Source organism: Triturus cristatus, chromosome 1_2 (assembly GCF_964204655.1).
Source record: "Triturus cristatus chromosome 1_2, aTriCri1.1, whole genome shotgun sequence".
Lineage (NCBI taxonomy): Eukaryota > Metazoa > Chordata > Amphibia > Caudata > Salamandridae > Triturus > Triturus cristatus.
This window is the reverse complement of record NC_140580.1, coordinates 1,193,371,673-1,193,391,393: the sequence shown is the minus strand read 5'-3', so window position 1 is coordinate 1,193,391,393 and position 19,721 is coordinate 1,193,371,673. Positions and strand designations below refer to the sequence as shown.

Sequence of the window (19,721 nt, the reverse complement as noted above, 5' to 3'; positions counted from 1 at the left end):
ATGTGCCCCATTAAAGGCTCCACGGTGAGTGTTACTCTTATCCCCAAAGTGACCCGTCTCCTCACACCAGCCTCCGCGCGCATGCGCTCCTCCCTTCATTCGAATGACGTCACTCCGCGCGCATGACCGCGTTACCGGCTGCACGCTGAAGGATTATTATTGGATAAACTGGCGACAATTGGAACATTGAACGAACGGGTGGGCACGGGGCCCCCTTCGAGATGTGTTGCCCAATGACTGCCCTTCACCCAGTGTGGCACCTCACAAGGAGAATGATGACAGGAATTAAATGGAAAGCGTCACGTGTGTTGGCAGAAACACCGCTTTCCTCCTGAGAACGGAGGCTGGAAACATTGATGGACGGTACTTGTTCATATAACTGAGAGTTAAAACAAGTACTTCATTAGCACGTACACATAAGTGTTTAAATCGCATGTTATGAAACTTAACATTCTTGTGTAACTGATGTTCAGCTGACAGCGAAGGGTGGGCGGGTTTGGAGAGTGTGGTTTGGGAGCGTTGAAAACGAGGTGTTTTGAGGAGTGCCTTATGGGTAGTGTAGTTATTTGGTAGGTTGTTATGACGCCATTGGCTACATTGGGGGGAGGAGTCGCGGGTCTGTATTTGAATAGTTAAACAGCAGGAATGAGGGAAACGCTGTTTGGCGCGAGAAGTGACGTCATTCGAATGAAGGTAGGAGCGCATGCGCGCGGAGGCTGATGTGAGGAGACGGGTCACTTTGGAGATAAGAGTAACACTTGGCCGTGGAACCTTTAATGGGGCACGCACATGGGCGTAGGAATTGTGGGGGTCGCGGGGGATATATCCCCCCCCCCAGATTTTGGAGTGGGGGGACACGGGGGACAAGGGTGGGAGGGACAAAGGAATTTCCCCTCTCCCTTCTGTTATCGCAGGGCCATTAGCGCGCGAAAGCGCTACCTAATGTCCCTGCACTTGACCCGCCTGGAGTCAGAGGCCCCCGCCCTCTGCCTTTTGTTCTGCTGCAGGAAGGCTCAGCCGTTCTGGGAAGGGCAGAGGACGGAGAAAAAATAAACGCGGTCTCTTTTCCTTTATGGCAAGGACCGTGTCCACTGCTCCTGCTCTGCCTCTGGCGGCCGCCCTCCTCTCTTTATTCCTCCATCTCTTTCTGTCTCTGTCTCGCTCCTGCTCACGTGCGGATTTCAAGAGGCAGATATTAAGGTCCTCTCTCTCGCCTCCTTTTCTTTATTTGTTCCCCTGTGAAATGGATCCAAAAAAGGCTCAACACTTTGGCTGTAAATGTCCTCATTTTCTGACCGTTTTCTATTGAAAAGAAAAACCTCGGAATGGAGAGAAAATATAGTTAAATACCTAAGTAAAGCAATACAGAGTGGACAGCAGACAGGCCAGACTGTTATTTACACCCACACACATTAGCGCCACTTTACAGAGTTTGCCAGTGAAAGCGCTACTTTCTTTTTATCTTCTTTCTTTGAACAACATTGTTTTCCCAGGGTGGGTAAGTGCGCCATTCCTAAAGGGACTGCAATACCTGGGTGATGGGTAGAGTGGAAACGTTTAATATGATCTTTTTCAACTTTTTAATTATTTTAGCTTATAAAATGCGGCTCTGTGTTTGGGGATGTGGTCTTTTTTAAACCAAACTGCATACATTTTGAAAGGATATAAGCAATGGACATTGAAAGGGGTCCCTTCCTGGTCCTGTAGCCATGTCTTGAACTTTTCAGACAAAATCACTTACTGATTTCTGAATAATGAGTTTAAAACCGATAAGGTAACCATGTTTTTTTCTGATTACAGTTCACATGCTTTGCTTAGTCTTGCATTCCCTATGAGTGTTTGCTTTTTCCAGGGTGGTGGTCATTTTTTTTCAGGTAGCATTTTACTGTTGTCTAGTGCATAATTTAAATTTAGTCGCAGCACAATTGAGTTGTGCTGAAGGCAGTGCGAGTTTCTCTCAGTGGGGCAGTATGGTGTTCAGTGTGGGAGAGAATGTGGCACTCTGGCCAGAGCTGCTGAATTTGGAACTGGAGAACCATGTTCAGACCTTCATGACCAGACCACACGACAGAGCTTATTCCTTTGCTACACCTTAGAAGGCCCGATAGACCTTAGAAGCCCAGGTGTCTTAGCACCCGTAGGTGGACCTGTCCACCACAATCCATACTGCAGTTCACTTCCAGTCTTACAGGCAGGCATATGAAGAAGCACATCCTAGATCGACAGTGAATCTGTCACTGAGGTCACAAGACCCTTGAGGCCAGTCCACCTCACCCATTGGTACCTCCATTGGCCTTTTTCCAGCACTAGCAGTGCAACTTGCCAGGGGTTGGCAATGTAGGATTAGCATGCACACCAAACTTACGGAGTGATTATAATGGCAGTGGGACCGCCACGTCACCCCGTTGGTGGCGGTCCCACCGCCATTGGTGACTGCATCACAGCCTGCCATATTACAATGGCGGGTGGTTACCTGGCGGCCGGAAAGACCAACCACCACACACCCGACGGGCTTCTTGAGCCCGCCGGTGTGGTGGAGGGGCTCGTGGTTCCTACAATGCTGGTGGTGCCTACCATAAACCGCAGCAGGGATTACGATGTCCCTTACCCGCCAGATTATCAATGGCGGTTCACCTGCCATGGAAATGCTGGCGAAAGGGACATTGGGGGCCCGTAGCAGGCCCCTTTACCCCTGACCCTCAGACATGGGTCCTGGGGGGCATCTATGATGCTCCACACCATATCACTGCACCAGGTGGCAGGCACCGATATATTTAACATGTTCCTTTTTTTTTTTTTACTTTGCGGCGGATGATGCAGCTAGCAGCACCTGCTGCAATGTAAAAGATAGGCACTGCGAACACCGTAGTGGCAGTCGCATTGTAATGCCTATCGTGGGTGTGAGAAGTTGGCCTGGTATATGATGTTCACTAGTTAAAGTGACCACCTTGTACCATGCCAAGCAACCCTTATGGTGTGGTTGTAAGTCAACCTTTTCGGACCAGCTGCCCTAGTGGTAGCGTAGGCTAAGCAGTCTTTGAGGCTAAACTCGTGAAACGTGTTAAGCAGGCTGTTTTACCAAATGTAACCCCCCTTTATACCAATGAAAGGACACCACACAGATATATATTGAAAATATATATGTATTTATTTCTCAAAGTATCCCCTAGACTCTTTATGAGCACAGGAGCACAAATCGTTAAACAAGAATACGTTAGAATACACAGAAGTTGCACTTTATATGGATAGGCCCTGGTGGCCACTCGAACCATATACTAAAATAGTGGTATAAGTACCATGAACAGAAAAGGGAAAAGGCCTAGGGCCTCTAGAATCGCTGGGCCTACAAGGAGCTAACTTTAGTTAGTGACCAGGAGGTCCACGGGTTGCGTGTGCAGAGCAAACAGTCACACGCGGGCTCCCATAGGTTTTCAATGGGTGCGTAAAAGTTACAAAGTTACTGCAAAAAGGATCTTCTGGATGGACTATGAACTCAAGGTTGGAAACACAGACACTAGAGATAATACTCTACACTTGGGCACCGGAGTGCCAGCTTTACCTCACCCACAGGAAGCGGGTGCATAGGTCTCGAAGTGCGTCGGGTTTCTTCTATCTGTTCAATGGAGCCTGAAGACAAAGATGCTGCGGTCGGTCCGGAAGAGATGCGGTGGATCCCAGAGTGGATCGGAGTTGTAGAAGACCTGTAAGCAGAGGGGACAGTGTTCACAGTCACTAGCCAGTGACCAGCGTGGCACCAGGTGGGTACCAGGCGATGTCGGGTGCAAACAGGAGGAAAGGTGCAGCTTGTCTCTGCAGCCACGTGGTCCCTGAAGGTCGACGACGTCCAGGAGTCGGTTCACGAGCTGTCCCACGCAGGCTCTCGCTGTCGGCGACTTGATCGAAGCAAACAAGCCTTGGCAAAAGCAATTGTTGTGGAAAACGAAATAGGCTGATGGTTCTGACCAGCAAGGTCAGAACCATCCTTTGGAGGGGAGCAAGGGCCAGTCTGGAGCAACCAGACCAGCGGTGTAGTTCTTGAAGTTCGTCGCCAAGATGGCCACTAGCCAACGGGCCAGCAGCCGGTTAGGCGCGTCGAGTGGCAAAATGCAGAGGGGCCCCACGCAGATCGTGGAGATGCTGGATGGCTCACCTTTGGTGCAGATGCTGCTCGGGGGTTGGGCTTCTCAGGACCCAAAGCACAACTTGGAGGGAGCCTCGGTTGTCGCGCTTGCAGCTTGTCGTGGTCTTTTCAAGATGGCTCGCTCCACGTGTCTCGGTGCCTCCACGGGTTCCTTCTTTTCAGGGACTGTGGATCGGGCGGTGAGAGGTCTGGAGGTCCAGGTCTTGTCAGTCTCTGGGCTCGGGCTCCGGCGGGAGGCGGCGGCAAAGCAGACGTTGATTCGCTGGATGGTGCTTGCGTTAGCAAGGTGGTCACTCCCTGACCACAGGGGAGATTGGCTTCAGTCCTCTGTGCGGCAGAGCGTCGAAGTTCCCGTCTTCTTGTAGTTAAGTTGATTCCAGGATGTCTAAAGTCTTAGGACACAGCTCCTACCTTTATGCAGGTTCTAGGGGCCGGACTACCTGCTAGGTCCCTCCCTAAGGATGGGACCAGGAAGGGGGGTTGTTACACCCCCAATCCTTTGTCCAGCTCGCCCCAGGTCCAGGGCTGGTGTGCCCCAGGACCGGTTTGAACTGGCATATGCACCGAGGCTCCTTGTGAGCCTCAGGCATGTCTGGTTCCTTTCAAGCCCTACCTGACCAATACACAAAATCCTGTCTGGGGTGGTGCACGCACCTCCCCTGGCAGGAAACCCTTTGTCCACACCTCCCAAGCTGGAAGGACTCCCAGCAGCAGGAGGGCAGACTTGTGTCTGTGGTGGCAGCATCCATTTTGTGGAGCTGAGGCTATGTCTGATTTTACCCGGGTTTCAGGTACTGTACATGTCGTGTCCCTCTAGAAGGGTGGAATGCTACCCCCGTCGCCAGAATTGGCGAGGGGTTAGTATTCCAATTCGTATGACACCTTACTCGACATGTTTTGATAAAGCCAAACCAAAGATAGCATTTAACCGCGAGGTTCATAATGCACTTAAGAGTATATGGTATGACGATATCTGGAAACAGTAGAAGGAAGTGGTTCCGACCACTGCAGACAGGCTCAGCTGATGCCAGAGCACCATCTCACATGGAACCAAGCACTCTGCCTTCAGGATTGTTAAGGCCTGCCATAGGAGTGACTTATAGGTTAGCAGGTGTCCCATTTAAGGTTAGGTATAGGTATACTACACCTAAGTAAGAGGTGGTTACACCAACTTACCCCAGCTGAGTGATCAGCCAGTTGTGTGAAAGTTGTTAGGCCATGCCAGGGGTGGCACAATACATGCTTCAGCCCCTGGTAGGCCTGGTAGCCCCTGCCCATCATGTCTGTCTCACTCGCTCTGCTGTCACGTGTGTCTCACTCGCTCTGCTGTCACGTGTGTCTCACTCGCTCTGCTGTCACGTGTGTCTCACTCGCTCTGCTGTCACGCGTGTCTCACTCGCTCTGCTGTCACGCGTGTCTCACTCGCTCTGCTGTCACGCGTGTCTCACTCGCTCTGCTGTCACGCGTGTCTCACTCGCTCTGCTGTCACGCGTGTCTCACTCGCTCTGCTGTCACGCGTGTCTCACTCGCTCTGCTGTCACGCGTGTCTCACTCGCTCTGCTGTCACGCGTGTCTCACTCGCTCTGCTGTCACATGTCTCCGCGGCCTGGTCTCGTTCTGCCCAGGCTGGGGGGCGGGGGGGGGGGGGTCCTCACACATCACCTTGTGACTCCCCCACCATTCATCACAGGACGGCAGCGCCGCCCCTGGGGCGGATTCTTAAAACAAAGCACCGGCACCTTATGCTTTTCTGCTCATTTCATTGTGCTAGAAGCAGTACTTTTAAAGCCAGGTGTTATTGCGTACCATAACAGGGTCATAGCGCTGAGCGCGCTTCTGGGCACTACGGACCCCTGCAGTGTGTGTTAGTGTCGGCTCTTACATTTGGAAAGTATTTCGGATTAATTTTATTGGTGTTTTGTCTGTGTGTCTTGTTTGTCTTGGACGCCTATTAAAAGTTTGATATTGTTTTAAGATGTACTGGGATCGAACAACCGTTCTCTTATCACCCGTGCGGACAGCGCCGACATAAAGAACTCGGCAGCCTGCCCCCGCTGCACGTGGGCAGGGACACATGCAGTCTCGAGTCCAGTCATGTGTGTGGCACCCCCCCCGGCCTCGGGGCCGGTCTCCGGGACCCTGTGTCCATCTGGGCCCCTGTGTCCATCTCGGCCTCGGTCAGCGCCCCCTCTCCCCCACATTGCCGCTGACCCTGGTGCCAATCTCTGGGCATCGGTCAGACGACCTCCCCCCTCCCCTCATGCCCCCCCCCCCAATGGCCCCTGTGTCCATCTCAGCCTCGGTCAGCGCCCCCCATGGCCTCGGGGCCAGTCTACCGGCCCCCGTGTCCATCTTGGCCTCGGTCAGCGCCCCCTCTCCCCCACATTGCCGCTGACCCTGGGGCCAATCTCCGGGCATCGGTCAGACGACCTCCCCTCATGCCCCCCCCCCCATGGCCCCTGTGTCCATCTCAGCCTCGGTCAGCGCCCCCCATGGCCTCGGGGCCAGTCTCCGGGGCCCTGTGTCCAGCTCGGCTTCGGTCAGCCTCCCCCCATGGCCCTGGATCCAGTCTCCGGGCCTCGGTCAGACGACCCCCCCCCCCGGGCCCCTGTGTCCATCTCGGCCTCGGTCAGCCCCCCCTCTCCCCCATAGCCTCGGGGCCAGTCTCCGGGGCCCTATATCCACCTCGCCCTTTGTCAGCGGCTCCTACACAGCCTTATGTGACCCCTGATCCCCTCCCAGGTGGGTCACTAGGGCAGGGCTGCTCGTCCGTCTGGTGGTCCGAATTTACCTCTTTTGGTCGTATAAAATGCTGTGCTGTTTGTAAAGGTCAGGAAGGGGTCAGGCCCTCACCTCACTCCCGTCCATCCCTCTCTCCCCCTTCACGTGCCTCCACTTCACCTGACCTCCCCCCTTCACCTCTCTTCTCCTCACCTCTCTTCTCACCTCTCCCCATCCCCCTTCCCACCTCTTCTCTCTTCTCCTCACCTCTCCCTCCCTCCCTCTCCTCTCCCCCATCCTCTCTCCTCCTCCCTCTCCTCTCCCCCTCTCCTCCTCCCCTCTCTTCTCCTCTCTCCTCCTCACCTCTCCCTCCCGCCCCTCCTCTTCTCTTCACCTTTCCCTCGTCCCTACCTCTTCTCCTCACCTCTCCCCATCCCCCTTCCCACCTTTTCTCCCTTCTCCTCACCTCTCCCTCCCTCTCCTCTCTTCTCCCCTCCTCTCTCCTCCCCTCCTCTCTCCTCCTCACCTCTCTCCTCCTCACCTCTCTCCTCCTCACCTCTCTCCTCCTCACCTCTCTCCTCCTCACCTCTCTCCTCCTCACCTCTCTCCTCCTCACCTCTCTCCTCCTCACCTCTCTCCTCCTCACCTCTCTCCTCCTCACCTCTCTCCTCCTCACCTCTCTCCTCCTCACCTCTCTCCTCCTCACCTCTCTCCTCCTCACCTCTCTCCGTCCCTCCCTCTCCTCCTCCTCTGTTCCCCTCTCTTCTCCTCCTCACCTCTCCCCGTCCCTCCCTCTCTTCTTCTCCTCCTCACCTCTCCCCGTCCCTCCCTCTCTTCTTCTCTCCTCTCTTCTTCTCTCCTCTCTTCTTCTCTCCTCTCTTCTTCTCTCCTCTCTTCTTCTCTCCTCTCTTCTTCTCTCCTCTCTTCTTCTCTCCTCTCTTCTTCTCTCTTCTCTCCTCCTCTCTTCTTCTCTCCTCTCTCCTCTCCTCCTCTCTTCTTCTCTCCTCTCTCCTCCTCACCTCTCCCCCGTCCCTCCCTCTCTTCTCTTCTCCTCACCTCTCTTCTCTTCTCCTCACCTCTCTTCTCCTCACCTCTCCCCATCCCCCCTTCCCACCTCTTCCCTCTTCTCCTCACCTCTCCCTCCTCTCCTCTCCTCTCCCCTCCCCTCCTCTCTCCCCGTCCCTCTCCTCCTCCCTTCTCTTCTCCCCTCCTCACTTCTCCCTGTCCATCGTCCCTCCCTCTCCTCTCTTCTCCTCACCTCTCTCCTCCTCACCTCCCCTCCCTCTCCTCCTCCTCTGTTCCCCTCCCCTCTCTTCTCCTCCTTACCTCTCCCCCCCTCTCCTCCTCTCTCCTCCTCACCTCTCTCCTCCTCACCTCTCCCCCGTCCCTCCCCTCCCCTCCCTTCTCCTCACCTCTCTCCCCCGTCCCTCTCTTCTCCTCACCTCTCTCCTCCTCACCCCTCTCTCGTCCTCACCGCTCTCGTCCTCACCTCTCCCCCGTCCCTCCCTCTCCTCCTCTCTTCTCCTCACCTCTCTCCCACTCTCCTCCTCACCTCTCTCCCACTCTCCTCCTCACCTCTCTCCGTCCCTCCCTCCCCTCCTCTACCTCCCCATGGCCCGGCCGTGCACTGGGAGCTCCCGGAGTGTGACAGAAAAAGAAGGTCTCCAAGCAACGGACAACAACTCCGGCAGGAAACTCCTTCATAATTCATCGGAGCAGCGGCCTGCAAGGGAGCACCCTGACTGCAGGCCAGGGGCACCCCCCACTGCCAGGACACCCCTGCCTTGCCGGGAGCACCCCTGCCTTGCCGGGAGCACCCCTGCCTTGCCGGGAGCACCCCTGCCTTGCCGGGAGCACCCCTGCCTTGCCGGGAGCACCCCTGCCTTGCCGGGAGCACCCCTGACTGCCGGGAGCACCCCTGACTGCCGGGAGCACCCCTGACTGCCGGGAGCACCCCTCACTGCTGGTGCACCCCTGACTGCTGGAGTTCCCCTCACTGAAGGCCGGGAGCCCCACTGACTGCCAGGACACCCCTGCCTTGCCGGGAGCACCCCTCACTGCAGGAGCCCCCCCTTACTGCAGGCCGGGAGCACCCCTTACTGCCAGGACACCCCTGCCTTGCCGGGAGCAACCCTCACTGCAGGCCGGGAGCACCCCTGACTGCTGGAGCCCCCCTCACTGCAGGCCAGGAGCCCCCCTCACTGAAGGCCGGGAGCACCCTTCACTGCCAGGACACCCCTTCTTTGCCGGGAGCAACCCTCACTGCAGGCTGGGAGCACCCCTCACTGCTGGAGCCCCCCTCATTGCAGGCCGGGAGCCCCCCTGACTGCTGGAGCCCCCCTCACTGCAGGCCGGAAGCCCCCCCTCACTGCAGGCCGGGAGCCCCCCCTCACTGCAGGCCGGGAGCCCCCCCTCACTGCAGGCCGGGAGCCCCCCCTCACTGCAGGCCGGGAGCCCCCCCTCACTGCCAGGACACCCCTGCTTTGCCGGGAGCACCCCCTCACTGCAGGCCGGGAGCACCCCCTCACTGCAGGCCGGGAGCCCCCCTCACTGCAGGCCGGGAGCCCCCCTCACTGCAGGCCGGGAGCCCCCCTCACTGCAGGCCGGGAACCCCCTCACTGAAGGCCGGGAGCACCCCTCACTGCCAGGACACCCCTGCTTTGCCGGGAGCAACCCTCACTGCAGGTTGGGAGCACCCCTCACTGCAGGAGCCCCCCTCATTGCAGGCCGGGAGCCCCCCTCACTGCAGGAGCCCCCCTCATTGCAGGCCGGGAGCACCCCTGACTGCTGGAGCACCCCTCACTGCAGGCCACCCCACCCCTGACTCTCTCAAGAGGTGTCGCTGAAGCCCACCCACCCCACTCCTGACCCTCTCAGAAGGTGCCCCGGAGGCCCACCCAACCTATATCTGACTTTCATGAGGTGCCCCCGAGGCCCACCCACCCACTCCTGACCCTCTCAGAAGGTGCCCCGGAGGCCCACCCAACCTATATCTGACTCTCATGAGGTGCCCCCGAGGCCCACCCACCCACTCCTGACCCCCTCAGGTGGTGCCCGAGGCCCACCCATCGCACTTCCGACCATCTCATGAGGGGCCCATGAGGCCTGACGCAGCCCACCCTGAATCTCCCTTAAAAGTGGCCCCAACCCGTACAATCTTGAATTTTTAAAGGGGTGCTCTGAAGTCCACCTTATCACCCCGTTCCTGAATTGCTGGGAGGGGTGCCCCTGAGAACAGCCCCAGCTCCCCATCCTAAGCCACGGATAGCTTCTCCGCCGGGGCCGGGCTCCTCAGAAGAGACCGGATCACGGATGGGCGATGCTTCTCTGAAGGTGAGTGGCCTCTCAGAGGGAGTCTCGTGGGGACTGTAGGTTCCCTGGGGGTGGGGGCCATTGTGAGATTATCGGAACCACCTCCCATTCCTCCCTCTGAAATGTTGTTCAATCTCTCTCTCTCTCTGTCTCTCTCTCTCTCTCTGTCTCTGTCTCTCTCTGTCTCTGTCTCTCTCTGTCTCTCTCTGTCTCTGTCTCTCTCTGTCTCTGTCTCTCTCTGTCTCTGTCTCTCTCTGTCTCTGTCTCTCTCTGTCTCTGTCTCTCTCTGTCTCTGTCTCTCTCTGTCTCTGTCTCTCTGTCTCTGTCTCTCTGTCTCTCTGTCTCTGTCTCTGTCTCTGTCTCTGTCTCTGTCTCTGTCTCTGTCTCTCTGTCTCTCTGTCTCTCTGTCTCTCTGTCTCTCTGTCTCTCTGTCTCTCTGTCTCTCTGTGTCTCTGTGTCTCTGTGTCTCTGTGTCTCTGTGTCTCTGTGTCTCTGTGTCTCTGTGTCTCTGTGTCTCTGTGTCTCTGTGTCTCTGTGTCTCTGTCTCTTTCCCTCTTCCCCCCCCCCCCCTCTGGAGCAGGCTGCTGAGCTTAGTCGAAGAGCCAGGTCTTGAGAGGGTGGCCTGGCATATGCTGTCCACTAGTTCTAGTGGGCACCTTGCCCCAGTCGAAACAACCCCTTATGGTGAATAGGTTGAATACAACCTTTATTGAAAGCTATCCTAGTGGTAGCTATGGAGAGCAGCCTTCAGGCTAAGTCTTGAGGGAATGTAAAGCAGCTTGTTTTACCAGTCTATAATCTCTTGAATGATCAAATGAAAAGACAACCACACCAGATATATACGTAAAATATATGTATTTAAGTTAACACACACCCCTCTAGTCTCTTTATGAGACTGGAGTTTGAAGTACTTTGGTTACAAGTTGGCAATCAACAGTAATAGCACAAATACACGTTTGGGCCCTAGGGGCGTACCAAACCATATACCAATAAAGTGGTATAAGAACCACGACTGAAATAGACACAAGGCCTAGAGCCTGTAGAATTGCTGGGACCCCAAGGAACCACCCAAGGTAGTCCTGCCACAATCCTATTATACTACCAGATGTGTCATGTCAAGATAGCTCATTACTTGCGTCACAATATCTTGGAATACATGGGACAAAGAGCCATTTTAGGATACATTCTCCCTTAACAGATAACCTTGTAAGCAAGAAATGTAATAATGGATGCAGGAAATGTACAGCACATCAGACCGTGGCATGTAAACAGCTCAATTTTTGTCATGATGGCACTCTACGGTGTACCACACCTGTGAGAAGGTGGCCTGATATATGCTGTCCACTAGTTCTAGTGGTCACCTTGTATCAGTCCAAACAACCCCTTATGGTGAATGATCAAAGACAACCTTTATTGAAAGCTATCCTAGTAGTAGCTATGGAGAGCAGCCTTCAGGCTAAGTCTTGGAGGAATGTAAAGCGGCTTGTTTTACCAGTCTATAACCTCTTGAATGACCAAATGAAAGGACAACCGCACCAGGTGTATATATAAAATGTATGTATTTATTACTAAACACTCTCTACTAACCTCTATATGAGATTAGAGCATAAATCGCGCAATGTTAAAGCACTAGAACAGTAAATAGCACCGCGGGCTCCAGGGGAAGACCAAACCATATATTAAAACAAGCATTTGCAAATGCAATATGTCTCGCCTTTGATTAAGTTAAAGCCATTTGCTTTGCTAATGGTATTGTATAGCAAAGCAAATGGCTTTAACTTCATGAAAGGCGAGACCTATTGCATTTTTAATGCTTGTTTTAAATTCATTGATCCATCTCGGACTCCTGCTTTTGTATGTGTGCACGCGAGCTGGATGCATGAGCGAAGACACAAAATGACTCCGCAGCTGAGTCATTGCACTATGTGTTTGAATTGCCATGCTGCACAGAAGCACCATGCTATACAGCATGGCTAAAGGAGCTTGCCAAAGCCAATAGGCGAGATCCATTGGCTTTGCCAATGCTTGTAAATTGACCGGGAGAGCTGCTCGACACTCACGAGGCCTCCGCCCCCAGAGGGAACAAGAGACCGCCCGTCTGTGATGCAGATGGGCAGATGAGGGGACGTTTCCAGGACAAGTGGGTAGCCACGTGCACAGATGATCCTCGGTACACGTGACGCAGCCGATGATGAATCCCATCCGGGCAAGCCCGAGGTCCAGGGAGAGGCTTCTTGGGCAGGGCAGCAGGGGGTGTCCTCACTGCACACCTTGCCTGCAGCACTGGATGTGGGGACCAGCGGTACTCTTAAAAGCAGCCCACACGAAGGCTCATGTGGAAGGGAAGCCAGGCCCTGGCATACCGGAGAGCTCGGAACCCTGGTGCAATTGCAGAGTCCGCGCCAGTGGTGAAACCGGGGCATGGAGAAGAGATTGAGGCCTGGAGTTCTGATCCGAGCCCGGTGCTTCCTCTGTTGCAGACCCCAAGCCAGAGCATCCGTCCTCAGCAGCCTCCGTTGCACAGGACGGAGGGTTGCCTCATGGGGCCATTCTGAGCCGCGCAAAGGGGCAGGTGGGGCGGTGGTGCCAGCGGCGGACTCCATGGATTGACTCCGGCTATCGTAGCATTGATGCGGAAGGAGCGCGCGCTCAGGGGCGTTCTCGATGCAGCAGGGACTCTAGCATTACCCCATCTCTGGATGCCTCTGCAGGTGCAGACAGTGGCATGTTATTTGAAAGGGATCAGATGGCGTTGATTAAAAGGAAGCCTCAGCATAGTGCCAATATCGGCAACACTCAGCACCCCCCCCTTCCACAGCAATCTCGGAGAAATAACCAGACAAGACACCTTTTTTGTGGAAAGAAATATTGCTGCAGGTTTATTAGCATTACAACGATGCCAAGATTGGTGGGTTAGCTTACAGGCGATCCCAAAGCAGGCAGCCCCTCGCCGCCTGCCACCTAATGAGTCCAATTACACCGGTTGCCTTGCCCAACGGTGTTTGCCATATTTGGGGGAGGGAAGACACCGCCCACCAGTGGGCCATCAGCCCACCCCATTTGCTCACGCCCCCTAGAGGGGCGGAGCCTGCCAGGCAACCCCCGGTTGCTCAGGTCTTCAACCGCCCGTGGGACTAACGGGGCGCTGTCGCTCCTCCAGGGTCCAACCGGAGGACCTCCCTGTGGATATTTGGCCTTTGCACCCTTGTTGTGCTCCTGCATAGGGTACCCATATGTCCTTTACAGCCTCTGGATCGCCCTGTAACTCCGCCTGCAACACAAAAGAATACATTAGATAAATCCCCCCACCCACACCCTGTTACGCCGGGTATGAGGTAGGGTGGGAAACGGCGTCAGGGTCGTGGCAAAGAGGGCACCCAGTGGGCAGGGGAAGGTATAAATACCTCACCCCCGCCCCCTCTCCCCACAAGTGATGCGACTCTTATTAGACCCTAGGGGGTCCCAAAGACTGGGCGGCTGCTTCCTGTGCCTTCTCGTGGCACTAAGGCGGCCACCCTCTTAGTGGGTCTCCTGCGTGGAACCTGGGCAGCCGAAGGAGCCGCAGAGAGAGGCGAAGGCGACTCCAAGGCTGAAATTCATGTTGAGCCGAGAAATGGAGATGGGAAAGCATTAAAGCAGGACTATACCTTAGTCACGGTGAGGGACGGCGTGGCAGGAACTGGTCAAGGAAGGGTTAATATCTCAGATACGCTGATGGGTGAGATGGCAGAGACCAGTCTAGAGGAATACAGCAAGGAAGGGCCAGACCCAAATAATGACAGCGTCCGGGGCATTATGGGCGGTGAAGGAGCAGGGGGCAGTCCCAAGGCAAACAGCATCATGGCAGGTGCCCTGGTTTATTTATTTATTTTTAGAGTTTTCTATAGCGCGGACCAGACCCGGGGAAGGGTATCGGAGCGCTTTACAATGTAAACATCATACAAAATGAAAACAATTTGAAATAGAAGAATAGCATACATAAAATCAAATTTTGAACAAACGGGTGGGAAACAGCGAGGGAGTCTATCGGATGACAACAGGTGTATATCTGGAGAGGTCCGAGAGATATTTTACGGGAGGAATTTACACATAAGGAAAGATTTTGCTTCTTTTTTGAACAGAGGAGTAGAGGGGATTTTTCTGATGTAGGGAGGAAGCGAGTTCCATATTCTTGGTGCTGCTCCGGAGAATGCTCTGTCTGAAGTTTTTTTCTTTCTGAAGCGCGAGGGTTTCAGGAGTAAATTATCAGCACTCCTTGAATGTCTGATTCCTCTGGATAAGGTCCGTTTTTGGGATAGGTACTGGGGCGTATTGTGGTGAAGCGCTTTGTGGGTGATGCATGCCATTTTTAGGTGGATTCGAGCTTCAAACGGAAGCCAGTGGAGCGCTTTCAGGTGTGGCGATATGTGGTCAAATTTCCTGGATCCTGTTAGCAGTCTTGCTGCGGCGTTGAGACAGGCTTTTAATGGGGCGGTTGAGATTTTGGGCAGACCCGCGAGGGTGGTGCAACCGTACTCCAGCCTTGAGATGACTAGGGATTGAATTGCGGTTTTGAGGTCCTGGTTATCGATGAAAGGTTTAATTTTCCTTAGATAGCTGAGGTGAAAACGTGCATTTTTAGCAAGCAAGTTGATGTGTGTTTGCATGTTAAGGTTCCTGTCTAGAGTGATTCCAAGTGATTTGGTGGAGTCCACTAGAGTTGGCGTGCAGTTTAGTGCAGTGATCAAGTTCAGCCATTCCTTTGTCTCCTGTGAGTTATTAGGGGGGGGAGATTAGCAGAAATTCCGTTTTTTGTGAGTTTAGCTTGAGAAAGTTGGTTGTTAGCCAGTGGACGGTCTTCTCAAGTGCTATGTTCATCGATGTTATATCTTCAATGGAGGAGATCTTGATGTACAGCTGAGTGTCGTCCGCGTACATGTGGTAGGCTATGTTTGCCTGCTGTAGAAGTTCGGTTAGCGGTTCGACATATAGGTTGAATAGGGTGGAGGATAGAGTAGAGCCTTGTGGAACACCCAGGGGGTTTGGTGATGGGCGGGAAAGATTTTTGTTCACCATGAAAGATTGTGTTCTGTTTTCCAGAAAGGATTTAAACCATTGAAGGACGGAGCCAGATAAACCCATCCTATTTTCCAGTCTGTTTAGAATTTTTTCGTGATTGACCGTGACGAAGGCTGAGGAGAGGTCGAGCAGGACTAGTAGACAAGTTTCGTTGCGGTCAAGGGCAAGGAGAGCGTCGTCCACTATATGTAGAATAGCTGTTTCTGTGCTGTGACCGGGCCTGAAACCCGATTGGTGGGTGTTCAAAAGGTTGAAGTCCATGATGTGTTGGTTCAGTAGTTGTTGAACGCATTTTTCGAGGACCTTGGCTAGCATAGGAATGTTAGTTATAGGTCGGAAGTTGTTGGGGTCGGATGAGTTCGCAGTCGGTTTCTTTAGTATAGGGGTTACCTGGCCTGTTTTTAGGCAGTCCGGTATGTGCCCTTGCGCTAGCGAGGCGTTGATGATTTTGGTCCAGAGAGGGGAGATGGCTCGGTAGATGTGTGGAAGGCAATTTGAAGGGGCTGGGTCATTGAAGTGGTTGTTGAGTTTGGTGGATACTAATGTTTTGGTGATGGCAATTGGGTCGTAGAGTTTGAAGGTGGACCAGTGCGAGTTATTTTTAGGGAAAGGTAACACGGATTGATCAGGGTGCTTTGGGGTGGTTGCATTCGCTGCGGCCATGTTATGCTCAAGTTGGAGGGAGTTTGTTTTTGTTGTGAAAAAGGATGAGAATTCTTCACTGCTGATTTGTGATTTTGCGGTCAAGAGAGAGGATTTAGCCAGTTTGTTAGATTGTTGTTTTAGAATGTCGAAGAGTTTCTTTGGTCTGTTCTTGGCATTGTCTAGTTCTGATCTAAAGAAGTCTTTTTTGGATTGAAGAATACTTTTGTTGTAGGAGTTTCTAGCTTGCCGAAGTAGTTTGAGATGGAGAGTGGAGGGATGCTGTCGCCATTTCCGTTCTGATGATCTCAATTTACGTCTTTCCTCATTAAGGGCTCCGTTAAACCAAGGATTTTTATCTTTGTCTGGGATTCGTTTGAGCTTAGGTGGGGCAGCTTGGTCAAAGATCTTGGTCATCGTGGAGTTGTAGTGGTCGGTGAGGCCACTGGCGTTGGATATGTTGTTGGGTGGGATGAGAGCTTTTTCACAGTGAGAGGCTAGGGTGTTCCAGTCGAGGTTTTTTGTGTTTCTTACCCATTGTTTATTTTTGTTTTGTAGCGGGAAGGTTTTCCTGGTAGAGGAGGAAATGCTAAAGGTGATGATGTGATGGTCTGTCCAGTCACAAGGGAAGATCTGGATTGATTCAATTGTGTTTTGTTTAGAGATGAGCCAGTCAAGAGTAGCACCTTTAGCATGAGTGGGCTTTGAGATCGCTTGGATCAGTGAATGGTCAGCAAGGAAGGTTTTGAGGGCGTGGACCTGTTTGTCAAGGGGGTTTTCCCAATGGAGATTGAAGTCGCCGAGGAATATGTCGTTGGAGAGAGGGGTAGAGTTTGTTGTAATGATTTCCATAAGATGATCTGTAAATACTGCGTTCTTGCCTGGGGGATGGTAGAGGATATGTAGCTTGTGGGAGTGGTTATCTGAGGATTTTACAGATATCCCAAGGTATTCGCAGGAGTCCATGGGTTCAGAGTGAAACTTCGAAATGGAAATGTTGGATCGATGAATGCAGGCTAGACCTCCGCCCTTTTTGTGAGGTCTGTCTAGTCTGATAATGTTGTAGTTGGGGGGGACTAAAAGGTCTAGGAATGGGGAGGACGCTTCATTGAGCCAAGTTTCTGTGAGGATGATTGTCTGATTTCATGTTAAGAATGAGGTCAGCGATGTCGGAGGTATGTTTTTGATGCTGAGCGGCAGTTTAGGAGAAGGCAGGAGATCAGATTAGAAGAACTCTTTGAAGATTGCTCGTGATATTCATGATTGGTGGGTACGGATTGGAGGTTGTTCAGGTTTATTCCTCTAAGTTTTGGAAGGGACGTTCTGTTTGGGTTTATAGGGACTGGGTGAATAGAGAATTCTTCTTCAATGGTGATGAGGTGAGCGGGACACTCGTAAGACAGAAGGAGGGTTTGGATTTCCTGCTCTGTTGGGTAGAAAGAATCATCTACGGGACTGATGGGTCTCGTTGGGTTTTCATATAGTAGTAGAAGGGTGTGGATTTCCATTTCCGTTAGATAGTTCGGGAGTTTGCGCGTGGCTATGAGTCGATTTGACAGGGGTAGGGGGATAGTTTTTAATGCATTGTTGAAAGGCGCAGGAGAGTGTTGAAGGTGGGTGAGTTTGGAGAGGGAGTTTTCAGCAAGGAGAAGAATGCTTTTGATATCCAGTATAACGTTCTGAAGTTCACTGGATGTTCGGTAGGACTGGGTTAAGAGATGGACTTCTTCAGAGGTGTGAGAGGGAGGAGGATGCGTGATTGGTGGACAGGGAGGGCTGTGAGTGGTATTGCTGATGGGTTTGATGTCTGTGTGGGTAGTGTGGTGGGAGTGTGTGGCCGGGAGCGTGGTGGTGGATAATGCGAAGGACATGTGCTGGCTGGGGGCTAAAATCTGATACAATAAGGGAGTTGTCGTGGAATGTGACATCATCGGTCTGTAGAGGGTTGTGGCAGAGGGTGTTGGAGATGGGGATAGGAGAGGTGGCGGACTGTGGGGATGTAGTGGGGCGAGAATTGGACGGGATGGGTGTTGTTGGTTCTGGGAATGATTCCGTTGGGGGGTGTAGGTGATGAGAGGTTTAAGGGAGGTGATTTGTTGTGGCCTCTCTTGTCTGATCTGGGTAGGAGCGGGGAACTCAGATCTACAGGAGAAGTGGTGGGGGGTAGAGGAAGGTCTTGTGAGGGATTGGATGGGGAGATGGTGTGGTTTTTTAGGGTGGGAAAGTATTTATCGAATAGTTCTAGGTCCTTGTTAGCTGCTTGAATAAGAATGGTGCCATTTTTGTAGGATGTTATGTTTAGGGTGGCTCTGAGGTTTGGTGCGGGTGATGTAGTTATCCTGGTTCCGTAGGGGATATTTTTATGACTGCATATGACGGAGGAGCTGAGACTTGCTTAGAAGGAGACTGCAAACCAAGCACCCTGACGAAGGACTTGGCAGGGACCCTCGTGTGCACCCTAATGGGAGACCATACAGGAGCCACTTCAGAAACAGACCCTGTCCTAGGCTTCCTCAGTGATACCAAGGCATGGACCCGTGCAGAGCTCGACTCCATTCCAGGCCTTCTGAGGGACGGGACAGAGGATTGCAGTGAAGCTGGTTCAGGGCTTTAATCATGGCTGCAAGGGTCCCATCGTGTGGACGTCTGAATAGGGATGCTGTAAAGTCGGACGATCTTTGCTCTGGAGGACTAGCCATGCACGGGAGCAGGGATGATGGAGGCCTTTTCAAAATGGAGTCTCTCGACACGCCCAGCCTGGTTACACATGCCGTAAACTTGAAAAGGTGATGTATGTCACATAATTCTATATGCATTTGTCCTGTTGTGTCTCTGTTAGTCCAGCTCTCTACACTTACTGATTGGATCCTTTGGGTTGTATGAAGCAAAGCGTGAACAGTGCGCCTTTATCCGTAGGGAGATCTTGTGGGAACCATACTTGGGCCTTTCTCCATGGGGAGATCTTGTGGGAACCATACTTGGGCCTTTCTCCATGGGGAGATCTTGTGGGAACCATACTTGGGCCTTTCTCCATGGGGAGATCTTGTGGGAACCATACTTGGGCCTTTCTCCATGGGGAGATCTTGTGGGAACCATACTTGGGCCTTTCTCCATGGGGAGATCTTGTGGGAACCATACTTGGGCCTTTCTCCATGGGGAGATCTTGTGGGAACCATACTTGGGCCTTTCTCCATGGGGAGATCTTGTGGGAACCATACTTGGGCCTTTCTCCATGGGGAGATCTTGTGGGAACCATACTTCGACAATTATGTTGAAAGGCCGCCACAGATGGAACAGGTCTCTCGGTTTCTTCTTGGTACCACCATCATACGCACTAAAGTAAAATAAGAATTTAACCAGAAAATGTCTCCTGAGGCATCATGTTCCAGACTCCACTTGATTCCTTTAGTGTCTCTGAATTGGCATGCTAACCAATGTATGCAGACTCTCTCTGTCACAAGCATCTGCACACCCTCGTCAGCCACTCTTACACCTACCATGGGCACTTATACGGCTAATCCCAACTATTTACTCAACATCTTTTCAAGCACTGACCGATCCATCTATACACAATTCAAACACCTACCCCCAAACATGTTTACACCAACCATTGAAACACCATAGGCCAACCACCGACACGGACACCAAGCATGTCCAAACCCCCCACCACCCACCCATTTCTAGCCTACGCAGGGTAAACACCGCTCTCACACATTTATAGACGGCGTTGGGCCACTTATACACTACACCCTGAATATACATCCACACCGAGCACTTCAACCGCCCATCAATAGCACTTACGGCCCTCTGCAACCAAAACCTGCTTAAACACTCACTACTTTCGTGT

The 19,721-nt window shown here is 52.9% G+C and overlaps 1 protein-coding gene across 3 annotated transcripts in view; it reads left to right on the top strand.

Annotated features, from left to right (window-relative positions):
* Positions 1-639: 639 nt before the first annotated feature.
* The window catches only part of PIP5KL1 (phosphatidylinositol-4-phosphate 5-kinase like 1), a 621,182-nt gene continuing 602,100 nt past the window's right edge, over positions 640-19,721 (top strand). The window contains exon 1 of one of the 3 annotated variants that reach the window (XM_085614153.1): positions 640-693. Coding sequence is in view for 1 of the 3 variants with exons in the window: in XM_085614158.1 (XP_085470284.1) it covers positions 688-693 (6 nt within the window). In the remaining 2 variants the exon portion in view is untranslated. Of the gene's footprint in view, positions 694-9,332; positions 10,196-19,721 lie in introns of those variants that run through there. The other 2 variants (XM_085614158.1, XM_085614155.1) reach the window with 2 other exon arrangements.